The sequence below is a fragment of the Haliotis cracherodii genome, unplaced genomic scaffold (genome assembly GCF_022045235.1).
Source record: "Haliotis cracherodii isolate W230 unplaced genomic scaffold, xgHalCrac1.p SCAF_1, whole genome shotgun sequence".
Lineage (NCBI taxonomy): Eukaryota > Metazoa > Mollusca > Gastropoda > Lepetellida > Haliotidae > Haliotis > Haliotis cracherodii.
In genome coordinates, this window is record NW_027266264.1 from 85,276,249 (window position 1) to 85,290,462 (window position 14,214).

Consider the following 14,214-nt stretch of genomic DNA (forward strand, 5'->3'; position numbering starts at 1 on the left):
GAATGAGAACGATAGTAGGCTGTCTAGAATCCCATAGAACATCTAATCTTAATGTTTCAAAACGTATTTTGGAATCAACAAACCATGTTACGACACCTAGAAGTGGTGACGTTTAGCACACAACACAGGCAGACAGCTTTTGTCGTGGAAAGATCTGGGAAAACTTTGACAGATGTGTGTATGAATATTTGACACAAGGTTGTACAATGCATTTCTCTATCCCATAATATTTGATATGTGTGGCATAAATATTATATCACCAACAAAGGCGTTATTTTGATGGTCACTCGACAGTGATTGTGGACTATAGATAAATCTTAGTTCAAACTTCGGCTGCCTAAACCAGAACATCTACATGGATGCAATCCATCATGTACATTAACTATAGTACTTACTAGATGCTGATTATTCTGATAAACTATTTAAAATCTAAAATTAACATTCACCTCCCTATTTTGACTGGAATGATCACTGGCTTGAAACTCAGACAGTTTGTAAAACAGATCGTGATAGGCAAGTGTCCTAGACGGTCCTACAGTCAAGACATGACCCGAGAGCACGATGTAGTGTCACGTCTCAAGAGACGCAATGGGGTCCTACCACCAAGACATGACCCTACATTGCGGCTCTCGGCTAGTGTCCTCCCAAAATAAATAAATGCAAAAACAAAATCACTGATCTAAGACAACTATGTTAATCGTTAAGTTGAAGCTAATGTTTTCTGTTGTTTGTTTCATGTTGTTTAAAGCAGCACTATATTCCAGCTATATAATGGCGTTATGTAAACAATCAAATCTGGACCAGACAATCCAGTGATTGACAGCTAATCCCCAGCCTGATGGGTAATATATGCATTAGCAGAGAAATTCTAGCGATGTACTACTCAATATGTAGACGGATGCTGATTTTGTACCTGCATTCACATGTTTCACACACACACCTGCCCTTCCCCACATGCGTGTCATATTCCTTTCTATTCCCTCTCTCCATCCTCAGCTTCTCACAATTTAAGAACGCCGTGATATAACTGGAATAGTGTTAAAAGCGGCGTTAAACCCAACTCACTCACTCACAATTTAAGTGTCGCAATAAGAATCATACCGTGACTCATGTCATGTAATGTTTATTATTTGTACTTGAGGTGTTTGCATCAAGACACCCTGATATCTTCTACATTCAAGGCATGCATTTGTGCAAACTACATGTCTCAAAACTACTCAATTGCTGTAATGCCAACTCTGAAATTATTAAGCTGAATCCGAAACAGCAGCAAACATAGCAAATACGAAAAGAGTTATCCATCAAACGGTGGATGTTTTGTTTGCAGCTTAATAGTGATCTTTATGTAAGCTAGAACTGATTGTCATCAATTTTTCATATTCCTATAAGTCGGTGATAATATTCAGATAAACCTGTATTGTAGGTAAGCTATGGGGTCTGCTTGCCTGAACTTGAATTTTGGCTTTATTTTCAGCTACATGTATTATAAACTTAGTACCTTGACTAGCACCGGTTGTTCTTACAAGACCATGAGGAAATAGACTAGGAGTAGAGCCTAAAGTCGTAGACCGGAAATGTGATGGTGAAATATGACTATGTGGCCATTATTGTCGTGTCAACATAGACAAAGAAATATGAGGTCATTATCATGATCACTAACAAGTGTCACAAAATGTTCAGAGAACATGAAAATTACAGAAACCTGTTGTATCAAAGTGTTTGGCAGCATGTTTTTTTCCGCAAAATAGACAATTTAGCACAAGTTTTCCTCACCCCTCAAATTTTGTATACCCAATTACTGACTTAAGGTGAGCTTCTGTTCCTCAGATACTCTGGTTCTTATTTCAGAATGATTGAGGTGAGCGCGAGTCTCCCAAGGGGTCCCGTGTTCCTAGCAGGGGAGACAATTCAATGTGAAATCTACTTCACAAATATTGGATCAAGATCAGAGAATGAACCGTGAGTTAATTAAGGAATAAGTCATTTCGAATAACAAAGCTCTTGCAATAGAATATATCAACTTTATGCTCATTGACATGCCTTATTTTGCAATATTACTTTAATTAACTACTTAAAAGAAGTTATTAACGACCCAATTCTGTCACATTACTTAAAGTTAATCAATCTTGCCATGAACAAGTGAAAACAGATAATTTTAAAAAGCATGAAATTCCAATCTCATTAAAATCAGATCTTAGTTCTCGATATCGTTAAACAAAGATCTGAGGACATCCCATTACGGGTCACGTCAGAACACCCTTTCATCCGACCGATCAAAGCGTTGTTTACCAGATCATGAAAGTGACAGTCGGAATGTGTTTTGTAATCATGCAACCTTGAAAACGTTAAACCAGTACGTGTGAGGCACCGCCATACAATCTCAACAATATATTAGACATTCCGGAATGTTAGTTTGTTCACTTTTCAAAATTTTAATGGAGAACTAAAGGTCGATATTTGAAGCGTAGTCTGAAATGGAAGTCGCCAGGTTGAAATGAGTGCCATAAAACTTTGGAAAGCTGCTTTCTCAATAGCTGATATCAACTTCTTGTTATTTGTTTCAATGGTGTCCTGAGATGTCCTCAGATCTTTGTTTAGCGGCAACGAGAACTTACATCTGATTTTAATGAGACAAATTTTACAAATCAAGTTTGTGCTGAGCGACAGCAATTCATAACTTTACAGAGGTTGTAAAGAGTCAGAAAAATAACTCGGCATCCTGGGATAACCACTAGGCTACCCCAGCAAACTAATTTCTTAAGTTAAAAAATAATAAGGTAATGGGTATAAGTTTTCTTGTCAGTTCATTACCATGATTTTATATCTATTATTTATTGTTGGTTTTGTGAAATCAAACAGAGAAAAAGAGAAGAGATTTTATTATGAAATGTCAGTTAGTTGCTTCTTACACTTTATTACTGAAATTAGCTGACAGATTCAACAGAAAGAAAATACTATATACTAAATATATAGTATGACGTCAAGCGTCAAGTTTTCATGTTATGTGTCAAACATACACATGACGCGGTGTAGGGCTGGGATGAGTCTGAATTTACCACCCGGGTACCCGATCCCCTATTACCCGACCCTGCCTGTGTACCCAATACAGGTCTCAAGAGTTGGGAACAGAATGCCTGATTGGGAATTGTTTTACTGCAGCCCTGGTCAAGATTATTTTAGATACATATATCAAACATTCAGATCATGGGTACACTGAAGTTGACTGAAGCTCTATCTTTACTCAAACATATACAAGTGTGGCACAAAAGGAATGTGTGCACCGTCAGAAAGAAATGCGAACATTAACGACATATAGTATAACCATTTAGCTATAGTGAGTTATTGTCATTAAACAATATATCATGTGACTAACCAGTAGTCCTTTGCGTACCCTGGTCCTACTCAGGACGCACCCGACCCGAGTACCCGAGTTACCATTCCCAGCCCCAACGTGGTGGCATGTGGTGCTATGCACAGCGCACAGGTCACAAATCAAGAGATGCTATGCAATGTTGGTCGCGGAGAGTCCTTGGATCGGTGACTTCATTTCGGCAGCTTGATTCCTGTGAGTTTCTAGGGCTTCACTGAAGCACATGTAACACATGTGGCGTCTCCTTGGGCAAGTGACTTTGTTCAAAATGTGCCTCTGTTCACCCGGCTGTGAATGGGTACCTTGTAGGATAAGATGGCAATGTGGCTATTAGCCTTCTAGCGCATAACAGGCGGCTTGGGATGCATACTCCTCAGGGAGCTGAGAATGATTGTTGAGTGCCTATTGATCTAGTGGCCGGGGTAATAATAGTGCTTTGAGCATGCCAATGAGTGGTGTGGAAATATCCGCGATATAAATAGATTATTATTATGATGTTATATCGCCCTTGCATCCTTATGAAGACGAGGATGATGAAGGGTGTGTATTGGCTACTGCTTGTTCCAGTGATGTGAGCAGTCTGGCGTGGGCAAGTGTCCAGATCATCTGTCAGTGTACAGTGAGTGAGTCGCGGATCCTCCTCCCCCGAGCACAGAACCTGTCCACCGAGGACGCTTCAACCACAGGATGTGATACGTCATTTGTGCCAACTAAAGGTCAGCACCTGTTTGCATTAGGCGGAACACACAAATACTAGTGTTTCAGGTACCATGGCCCCATCAGATGTGGGTTGGTAGGTAGGATCGAGTCTGTATATTTATTTTATGCTTAACACATACGACTTGTGTTGAACTAATGTTGGTTGCAATACTCCAAATTTGTTGGTGAATATAGCTACAGCAATGATGATATGTAGACGCATCCTTTTTCCCCATTGTTATATATGTGGGTTTTGTGATGGCTACTTCCACCTGAGATAAAAACGTTTGGGGACGTAAGTGAAACAATGTGTTTGTCAGGTCACCTGAAACACAACTATTTTCCCTTTTTTGACCTAAGGAATGATCATTCTGCAGTCATAATTCTGGCTCATTTTCCATTCTGGTTTCAGTAGCAATCATAAATAGAGCTATAATGATATCAGCTTTGAGAAATATTTAGATTGAAAATCCCTTTGCTTGGTCATGCTCTTCAATTTAAATAATGTGTATATTTAATGGTAAAGGTAAGTAGACATGGTCGGAAGAGCCTCTCATAGGATGAATGGCCAGGGATATGAGGTCACTAATATTGTTTCCATGGTGACAGGAGAAAGAGGGCTGACAGTTTTATCAACGAAACCAAAGATTCTCTTTTGTGACCTGAGACTGCACCGAGGAGAATCCAAGTCATGTGAGTAGAGCTACTTGTGTTTATGGTAGTCCCTTCATCTTCAACCCCCGTGGGGATCCACTATGAAATGGATTGGATGGCACGGTTTAGTGACTTGGCGCATACTGTGTGATTATACCCGGACAGTGTGGATTGTTGCTCATCATCACTGGATTGTCTTGTCCAGGACGGATAACTGACAGCTTTCCATCATATAGTTGATACAGTGCTGGATGTTGCGTTAAACAACAAACAACTACCAGTACGTTAAGCATTATACCAACTGTATGAAGGAAGGCTGTCAATATTTAGGCCTGGACAAGACAATCCAGTGATTATGAGCAATGAGCCACACTATCCGGGGATGATGACACACTTAGAGCCAAACCTACCTTCCTTGATATCAGGGGTAGTCGGTAAGCCCAGTAATTGGGTTCTTTCCCTTGCCATGTACAGGGCTGGGTTTGATACCACATTGTACAGTGTTGTCAGTGGCTGTCAGTGACAGTGCCTCATAGCAACACTAGCCTTGGTAATTCACTGCTGTGCAATGCTCCATTTTCAAGTAATATTAACATCAGAATGTATGAGCAGGGATGTACCTCGGGTTTCAATCTCTGTCTTTGCCAGACAACACTGACAAAGCTTGATAATACATTATTTGGTCCAAAATTGGGATTTTCCTAAGAATTGAGAGATATTTTGACATTGTCTTCAATGAAATATTGTAGGACAATGAAAGCCCTTTTCTCTGTTTGGACCTGTTGTTTGTGAAGTACACTTTGGCTGCAAGGCTACAACATCATTTCGGGTTATGATGACCTGAACTGGTCAATTTACATTCATTTTGCCGTATTCCTGACATTTGTCATACATTTGGGTCTCTGTAACATCCACTGAAAATGCCCAGAAACATTCCTACGTGATATATACAACTCAAACAAGTTAAAGAACATCTACAATTGGAAGCCTGTATGTTGCAATATCCATCAGCCAAGACAGATTAACTATAGTCATATGAACAAATCAAGCAAACTTTAACTTCTTTTGAGTCACTGAAACATAAATACCTTGACACCATTGTGACAAGTACTATGGATGTTCAAGTGCATGGGTTCGTTATTCAATTTCAGTCACTTTCCAAGATGCCATTCCCACTGATGCACCACCATCATTCCGCGGACAGGCGGTGAAATACTCGTACAAGGTGATCATTGGGACACAGCGCCTGGAGAACGTGACCAAGATGTTGAGAATCCCCTTCAGAGTGATGGTTCTCTATGGTGAGTAGGGCTGAATATACAGACTCAAGGCATGAAATGACATGTGTTGCCACGCTTGGATGTATTCCAACTTTAAAATTTCAGAGGAAATACAAATCTTAGTTTTTCACAATTTTTCTTCTTCAAATGTTTTTTAAGATATAAACATGATAAAGTTTCTGTATATTTTTGCCAGAATTTAAGATAAAATAATAGATAAATCAACACATATGCCAAAGTCAGAAACAGGAGCTGTAAAGATCTAAAAATTGGGGAACATCTTATGTGCTTCCTACAGCAGTGGGATTGATCCAGAAACCAGTGGTCGTGGGTTCGATTCCAAGATTCCCCCTGAATCTTTCATGTGCGACATGGATTGATACTGGACCTTTGTCATTGGGAAGATGTTGGTTTGTTCCTGGGTTTATTGTCAGAGGTAAATATTGGTGTTTATTGCAGGTTTAAATGACATCAGCGTATATAACGAGTCTGAAGAGTATGCTCCGAGTAACCCCTTCCTCAACAACCAACAGAAGGAGAACTCTGTTCTGGACATCGCACTGCAGGTCCTTTCAACCGTCACAGCAAGGAAAGCCCCACGTATGTAGCAGTGCATGCCACAGTCAGGGAATGAATTAATGAATCGTGTTTTACGCCACATCAACAATTGTCAGCTATTCGTGGCTGTAGGGGAAGGAGCAATAGACTCAAACTTGTATTATGTCAGCACGGAAGACACACGTTGATCCTTGAGATGTACACTCTTTGTAGAACCAGGCTATGTTTGGACCCCCACAGTCCATTGCTTGTACGAACTGACAAATTGTAGTGTTAAAGAATTACACTGAGAGGAATGAGGTCCATTTCATTACCCTAATGTTATAAGTTAATAATTAATGTGTTCATACAAAAACTATAGTTTGTGAGCATCTTTACCTTCCCACAGTTCTTATTTCCCAGGGGGGACGGGTGGCCCAGTCGTCTAAGGCACTGCGATTCGCTGTGCAGAGTTGCGTCCCTTGGGCTCTCCAGAAACCTATGATTGTGGGTTCGAATCCCGTTTCGCCCCAATTATGTTTCTAGGTTTGTCAGCACCATACCCATGCTCGTGGGTTTCACCGAAGTGGTAAACGTCTCAGACCTGCATCACTTCGGGGTTTCCTCCCACATTAAGCTGGCACGCCGTGATATAACTGGAATACTGTTAAAAGCGGCGTTAAACCCAACTCACTCACTCACTCACTCTTATTTCCCAGCTGTATTCGACATATCTAGCTCAACACAGGGCACAGTAACTGTGCAGAGTTGCCTCTCTTGGGCAATTGGGCAGGCCAGAAAACTATGACTGTCGGTTTGAATCCCGATTCACTCCAATAATGTTTTTAGGTTTGTCTGCACCATACCCATGCTCATGGTTTTCACCAAAGTGGTTAACGTCTGAGACCTGCATCACTTTTGGCTTTCATTCCAAAGTAAGCTGAAACTTGAATGCTGTTAAAAGCGGTGTTAAACCTGACACATTTTCCTTTTCCATTTCCTTGGATCAGTAGATTACTGCTGTAGATGTAAACTGGTGAATGTGTTCTGATAGCGAATAATGTGTGAACTATGGGTTGTGATGTTATGTGCGTTTTTCACTGTTGTACCTGTTTTTTGTCATAACAGTGTATATGACAGTGTATATTAAGACATGGTACCAAAGTCGACTATCGCTAGTTCAACTTGTCACAAATGTAAAGCCATCAGCAGTCAGCACATAGCCATTCCCAGTGCATTGACAGCAGGATCAGATGTACTACCCCCGGTGCTTGTCTTTCAGATTCCTACAACATTACCAATGCGAGGGGACGAGTGGCCAAGTTTCTGTTGTTCAAGCAAGCCTACAAACTAGGGGAGGACATAGTGGGGATATTCGACTTCTCTGATGGCACAGTTCCCTGTGTGCAGGTGAGCTAAGACCTCGTTTGTCACTTGCTCTGTAATTGTGATGATAGACATTAGCTCTAATGGTTGTATAGAGCTGATTGGTGTGAAAATATTACTTGTGTATTTTAGTAACCCAGCTTGATTTATCTGCTTCCCAGTTTATTCATCCCAGCTTATTTGTCCTTTAAACCAGCAGGATGTGTTATATCCATTATTCCTAGCACTGCATGGAGGTCAGACAATTCGATTTGGATGAGAGGGGAGTGAGCTTTGGTTCTCAGTTTTGCATCATTCCCTGTGGTATAAATCAGTTAGCACCAGTCTGTATGGACTGAAACGCTCTCAGCTGACACATCAAACTTTGAAAGGCCAAAATGTCGTTGATGGGGTGCTAAGCCAAACATAATTAGTTGGAAGAGAATATGTGACTACAAATTGTGATCAACCTTGATTATAGCATCTTTAGTTAATCCTTAAGCATGAGCGATATTTGCCCCCTGAGATACTGCTGATACATCATTGTGTTTATCATATCTCTCTGCTTTGTTTTGACCAGTGGATATCACTGAGAAACAATGGGTGATTTCGGATACCTTCGAGTTAGGTTGTTTGGTAGTCAGAACCACATTACTTACCGAGTCATGTAATAAATTGTAGAAACAATGGTTGATCTCTTCTTGTAGTACTCGGTCACACTCCAGAGTGAGGAACAAATTGCAGAGGAGTGTCGCAGGAAACCCAGCCAAGGGACAGCCATTACATCTTACGTCAAGCACCAGGAGATGTGTCTCCACACACTCAGAACAAATATCACAATTCCACTTCCTCTCACAGCATCGCCAGGGTTCATAACAGATATAGGTGAGATGCTGTGCAATCATACAGATTACATTATGGCAGCAGTCTTTTTCTTGGGAAATATGGTTGGTCCAGTTGACTTGGGGAATACAGGTGGACTTGGGGAATAGAGGTGGTTCAGTTCGCTTGGGGAATACGGGTGGACTTGGGGAATATGGTGGTCTTGTGGACTTGGGAAATACAGGTGGTCCAGCTGACCTGGGGAATACGGGTGGTACAGTGGACTTAGGGAATATGGGTGGTCCAGTTGACTTGGGGAATACAGGTGGTCCAGTGGACTCGAGGAATACGGGTAGACTTGGGGAATATGGTGGTCCAGTGGACTTGGGAAATATGGGTGGTCCAGCTGACATGGGGAATACAGGTGGTCCAGTGGACTTGAGGAATACAGGTAGATTTTTAGAATACGGTGGTCCAGTGGACTTGGGGAATATGGTGGTCCAGTGGATCTGGGAAATATGGGTGGTCCAGCTGACATTGGGAATACGGGTAGTCCAGTGGACTTGGGAAATACGGGTGGTCCAGCTGACATGGGGAATACGAGTGATCCAGAGGAATTGGGGAATATGTGTGGTTCAGTGGACTTAGGGAATATGGTGGTCCAGTGGACCTGGGAAATTCGGGTGGTCCAGCTGACATGGGGAATACGGGTGATCCAGAGGAATTGGGGAATATGTGTGGTTCAGTGGACTTAGGGAATATAGTGGTCCAGTGGACCAAGATGCAGCAATTAACTGTGCAGAGTTGTGTCCCTTTGTTGGACCAGGATTTTGCTGTTATTGGGATCAATTCCGATATTAGTTCTGATTATGATCAGCAACACATCCATTCATGTGTTTCACAAAGTAATGATATAGAACATTCTAGCATTGCTGTAGTAACTTAGAAGGATGATAAATCAATTTCAGATTCAAAAGTATGTATTGCAATGATTGAGGTTTTAGTGTATCTTTATTCATTATCCAATTTTGAATAACAACTAAGTTGTTGATGGTTGTTTTGTAAACCGTTGTCAACAATTGTTGTTATTCAAATAATAAGAAATTTGTGTTATTCAAATGATAATGAATACTGATACAATAAACGCTTGTCCAACTTGCTAAAACAAATAATCCATGATCTGTCTCTGTGTGCCAGTGTGTCTGCGATGGAGATTACACTTCGAGTTTGTGACATCGTGTGACCCGGTTGAGGAGGTGGAGATGGCGAAGACTGACGACGGCTCCACATGGCGAGGTCCTCCGACTATGAACGTTGAGACGATGGTGTGGGACATGCCTATCAAAGTGTTCCCCACGAACCCACTCCACGCTTCCAGTGTGACGCTGATGAAGACGAGTTCAACAATACGAGTGTGATCGTAACATTTCAGTCAAACAAACATCTGCAATTAAGTGGTCACCTGGTGTGATCGAAAGTTTAGTTTTTTTTCTATTATCGTATTTGACATAATAAGCGCCCAGGGCGCTCTCAAAATAAGAAATAGGGGGCTCTTATTAGACTATTATTTTGGTGGAAAAAAAACATAGTCGAAAGATAAATTTTGTGGTTTATACTGACAGCCTGAAATGTTTATATACGAGAGATACATATTTTCGGAATTTAATTGCCCATAATTAAGGGTGCATAAGACAAACGAGTTCGTATTATATGCGAATAAATAAGTGGTTGCGACACTGATCTATCGAAAGGGGTGCTAATTTGGATTGTTCACTGGCCAATATATTAGCAAATATCACCGTGGGCGCTTATTAGAGAGGGGCGCTTATTACGTCGAATACGGTATGACAGTTTGTTGTGGAGGATTGTGTGGAGGTCCTTGCAACAAGCTTATGGTGAGGGGTATTTACAGGGGCATGGGGTATATACTGAAGGAGGACCATATGGAACAGGACTTTACCGTGAGCTGAATGTGTTGGAGCTTGGAGCCTTGAATATGTATTATGAGTCATGTGCGTCTATGGCAGGGTGTACAGGACGATCGTCTGATCGTAGGATTTCGGACATCATATGTTTTCGGACGGCCATGATTATTCACGCTATAACAGGGGGTGCGATGTCACAAAGACATTGTAAATACTCAGATGATGATCTGGTTTTAAGATAAAGTCGTCTTTGATTGTGGGCTCGAATCCCGGTTTGCCCCGATTGTTTCTAGGTTTGTCAGCACCTTACCCATGCTCGTGGGATTCACCGAAGTGGTAAACGTCTGGGACCTGCATCACTTAGGGCTTTCCTCCCACATTAAGCTGACACGCTGTGATATAACTGGAATACTGTTAAAAGCGACGTTAAACCCAACTCACTCACTCATGTCATGTCAATAACACATAAAGATGATTATACAGAGTGAATCTATACACAATGAACATTGACCGGCTTGTGCAGATACTGATGACTCCGTGCAATGTGCTTAGTTCATTCGTCATTGAAGGGACTCAACTGTGGTTAAACTGATTTTTTACAAAATATATATATAAGTATTGGCAAAGTTATTGTACATAAAACAATACATTTTTTATGTTTATCTGTGTTTTGTAAATATGTTGTGTCAGCAGTCATGTGATTGTGTATTAATCCTGCAGCTCTTTACATGTAATATACTCACCGCCAAAAGAAACATGAACTATAGAAACATATGAAGAAGTATGTACGTTGAGAAGAAACGTTTCTCATGTGTACCATGTAATGAGTGTTATCACAGAGTGTCTCTATTCTTATCACGATATGCTGTGCGTGATTTCCAACCTTTACACGCTTATCCTGCACGAGATAAATGGTGCATCTCATGTCATGGATCTATGATGTCATGAGTGTCAGTTCACACAACATACCAGTATGTTCGTTTGTGCATCAAACCAATCTTATATCTCTTGAACATGAATAAGTCTTCATATATTAACCAACATGTAAGGTATTTGCATTTCTTTTGTTGGTGAGTATGGTGAGTATACTTTGTATAATTATAGATGTCACTTTGGTGTTGGTAGTAGCTGAAGAGAGCATAGGTGCTTCTGTATCAGATTGTGAGGTTTAGAATCCCATGACTCAAACATGATTTTTTCATTGAAGATGCCATGTCATGCCAATCAATCAATCAATCTTTATTCATGGTACTTAAGAGGCCAAAGGCCTATAGTACAATGTGTGGGGCTTGTTACAAATTCATACATTTTCTTAGTTTCATGGCATGATGAATGAACATTGATAGATTTCTAATAGTTTCTGTACAATCACAAGTCATTAATTTACAAAATTTGTTACCGTTTGGGTTGCGGTAGAAATAGTTATTTAGATATTTTGCTCTTAAATCTTCATACACTGGACATACACATAAAAAGTGATATTCATCTTCAGTACAATCAGTTTTACAAATCCTACAAAGTCTGTGTTCTCTTGCAATACCTTCATATCTGCCTGTTTCAATAATAGATCATGTGAGCCACAACGTAATCGAGAAAGAGCTGTTCTAAACTTATGTAAATTTACACTTAATAGATAAGGTTCGAGTATAATAGTAGTCTTAAATGTAGTGTAGTAGTTTGCTTTTCTAGAACTGGACAAAGAACAATGCCATTTTTGAATGTACATATCTTTTAAAGACTTTAAAAGATATGTCATGCCATGCTATTGTTTCAAACTTATTAGGATGCCCTTCAACATGGTGCGTAGTATATTGTGGCCATCAGGTGATTTTGAATGAAACTAGTAAAGGAATGATGACAAGAGTATCACAACATCATGAATCTGGGTTCAGTGATTTTAAGAAACAAAGTGCTTGCTGGTAAGCTTGTTCAAAAATAAAAAAGTCTGTACATTTGTGCCATTACCCAGTCAGTGTTCACTAGTTGTAGTATTCTTAGCTTGACTCTCAACCTTCAACTCTTTTCACTGATTTTGTCCCTTCAAAAGTCTCATGAAATATTTCATCAATATTTTCTTACCTTAATATGATCACTAATTCAGGAAGTGTGTTTATAAGCCTAGTTGTATGTCATGAAGTACCTGAGGGTCATATGGGTATTTCTACTCTTGTGCTAATATTTTACTCTGCCATAACTTGGTCATGTTCTTTTGTATCTGGACATTTATTGACATTTTCAGTGTTGTAAAAATGTACATAACTTGTAGTAAATTAGGTATGAATACATTGACTGAGTTTTGTTGTTGTATTGATGTCATGTATTTTATACACATGCACACACTCATCATTAGGTCCGACTCCATTTGTATGACAAAGGAAATACAAGAGGCTAAACATCAAAGGTTGCGTGCAGAAAAACGGGCGGAAAACTAAACTGAATTTCACAGACAGAATTTTCAGAAATGGAGAAATCAGACCAACATACTCATGAAGGCTGCAAAATTGAATCAAATTATGAGCACAATCTGGGAAAATAAAATCAACACCTGACAACTTATGCAAATCACAAAACGTCTGATTGATCCTTGAGCTATGAAAACCAAAGAGTCCAAACATCAGGCTGACTGGCTGGCATGGTTCTTCATTGACAAAGTCAAGAGTCTCAGAGATATCATATCAGCAAGCAACCCTGAAACGGCGGATGCACTAGTTTTTTACCAATCTTTCGATGGCGCTCATTTAGATTCATTTCCTGGTGTATCTGTCAAGTAAGTACATGTAATTGATTATAACATCACTCCCGAAGAAGCCGTCCCTTGACGAAACCATCATGTCCATCTACAGGTCCATCTCAAATCTCCCATTTCTCTGGAAAATTCTGGAGAAGATTATGTTGCCACGACTCCAGCAACACATTAACCATCATAACCTGGGCGAAGTGTTCCAATCTGCCTGCAAGTCCAAACAAAGCACCGAAACTGCTCTCATAAGAGCACAGAACGATATTCTCAGGTCCATGGATAGACAGGAGATTGTTCTTCTAGTTCTGCTAGATCTGTCAGCTGCTTTCGACACCATCGACCATGGTATATTGCTACAAACGCTTGAACATCATTTGGGAATTACAGGCACAGCCCCAGAATGGGCGCTATACAAAGCCATTATCAATATGTACAGATTAAAATAAAAAATGCAGCAAACAGGGTTTGGGTGATCCTGGCACAGTCAGGCTGGTTAGGCTCATCATCAGCTCAGGGCCCTTGGCCCCTCTACACGCAGCCCAAACTTCTCCCAGGAAGCGCTACCCAGTCAAACTCGATGCAGTAGTCGTTCAGATAGCCTCTCCTTGAAAAAACTGAGTCTGGGCCGATTTTATATGGCATTTCGCTTGGTTGAGACTCATTTCTGTACCGCCCAGCAGTACAGAACCATAAACCACATCAACACTGACATTGAGATATTGTCCCACATCCTTGTCTCGTTTACGAAAACTGTGGAATGCCTTGTTTTCTTTGCGAGTCTTGACATGCTTCACAAGAGGATCATTAGGCAAATAATTGTGT

The 14,214-nt window shown here is 40.5% G+C and overlaps 1 protein-coding gene across 2 annotated transcripts; it reads left to right on the top strand.

The window, feature by feature from the left end:
* The first annotated feature begins 109 nt into the window (after positions 1–109).
* On the top strand, positions 110–10,815 carry LOC139470130 (RAB6A-GEF complex partner protein 2-like). Of its 2 annotated transcripts, none has more exons than XM_071252438.1 (9): positions 110–198; positions 1,849–1,959; positions 3,938–4,086; positions 4,679–4,762; positions 5,875–6,024; positions 6,463–6,603; positions 7,823–7,950; positions 8,613–8,790; positions 9,925–10,815. In XM_071252438.1, the coding sequence occupies exons 2-9, from the start codon at positions 1,850–1,852 to the stop codon at positions 10,143–10,145; spliced, it is 1,161 nt and encodes a 386-aa protein (XP_071108539.1). In that variant the 5' UTR covers positions 110–198; position 1,849; the 3' UTR covers positions 10,146–10,815. The 2 variants fall into 2 exon arrangements, with proteins under 2 accessions (XP_071108539.1, XP_071108533.1); XM_071252432.1 differs by having other exon boundaries at positions 118–174.
* The last annotated feature ends 3,399 nt before the right edge of the window (positions 10,816–14,214 follow it).

What these genes read in the sequence shown, in the direction of transcription:
- LOC139470130 (XM_071252438.1), top strand. Translation starts at nt 1,850, where the DNA reads ATGATTGAGGTGAGCGCGAGTCTCCCAAGGGGTCCCGTGTTCCTAGCA. An exon ending in TCAAGATCAGAGAATGAACC is followed by an intron (nt 1,960 to 3,937) that starts GTGAGTTAATTA and finishes TGCTTGTTCCAG; the next exon opens with TGATGTGAGCAGTCTGGCGT. An exon ending in CAGAGTGATGGTTCTCTATG is followed by an intron (nt 6,025 to 6,462) that starts GTGAGTAGGGCT and finishes TGTTTATTGCAG; the next exon opens with GTTTAAATGACATCAGCGTA.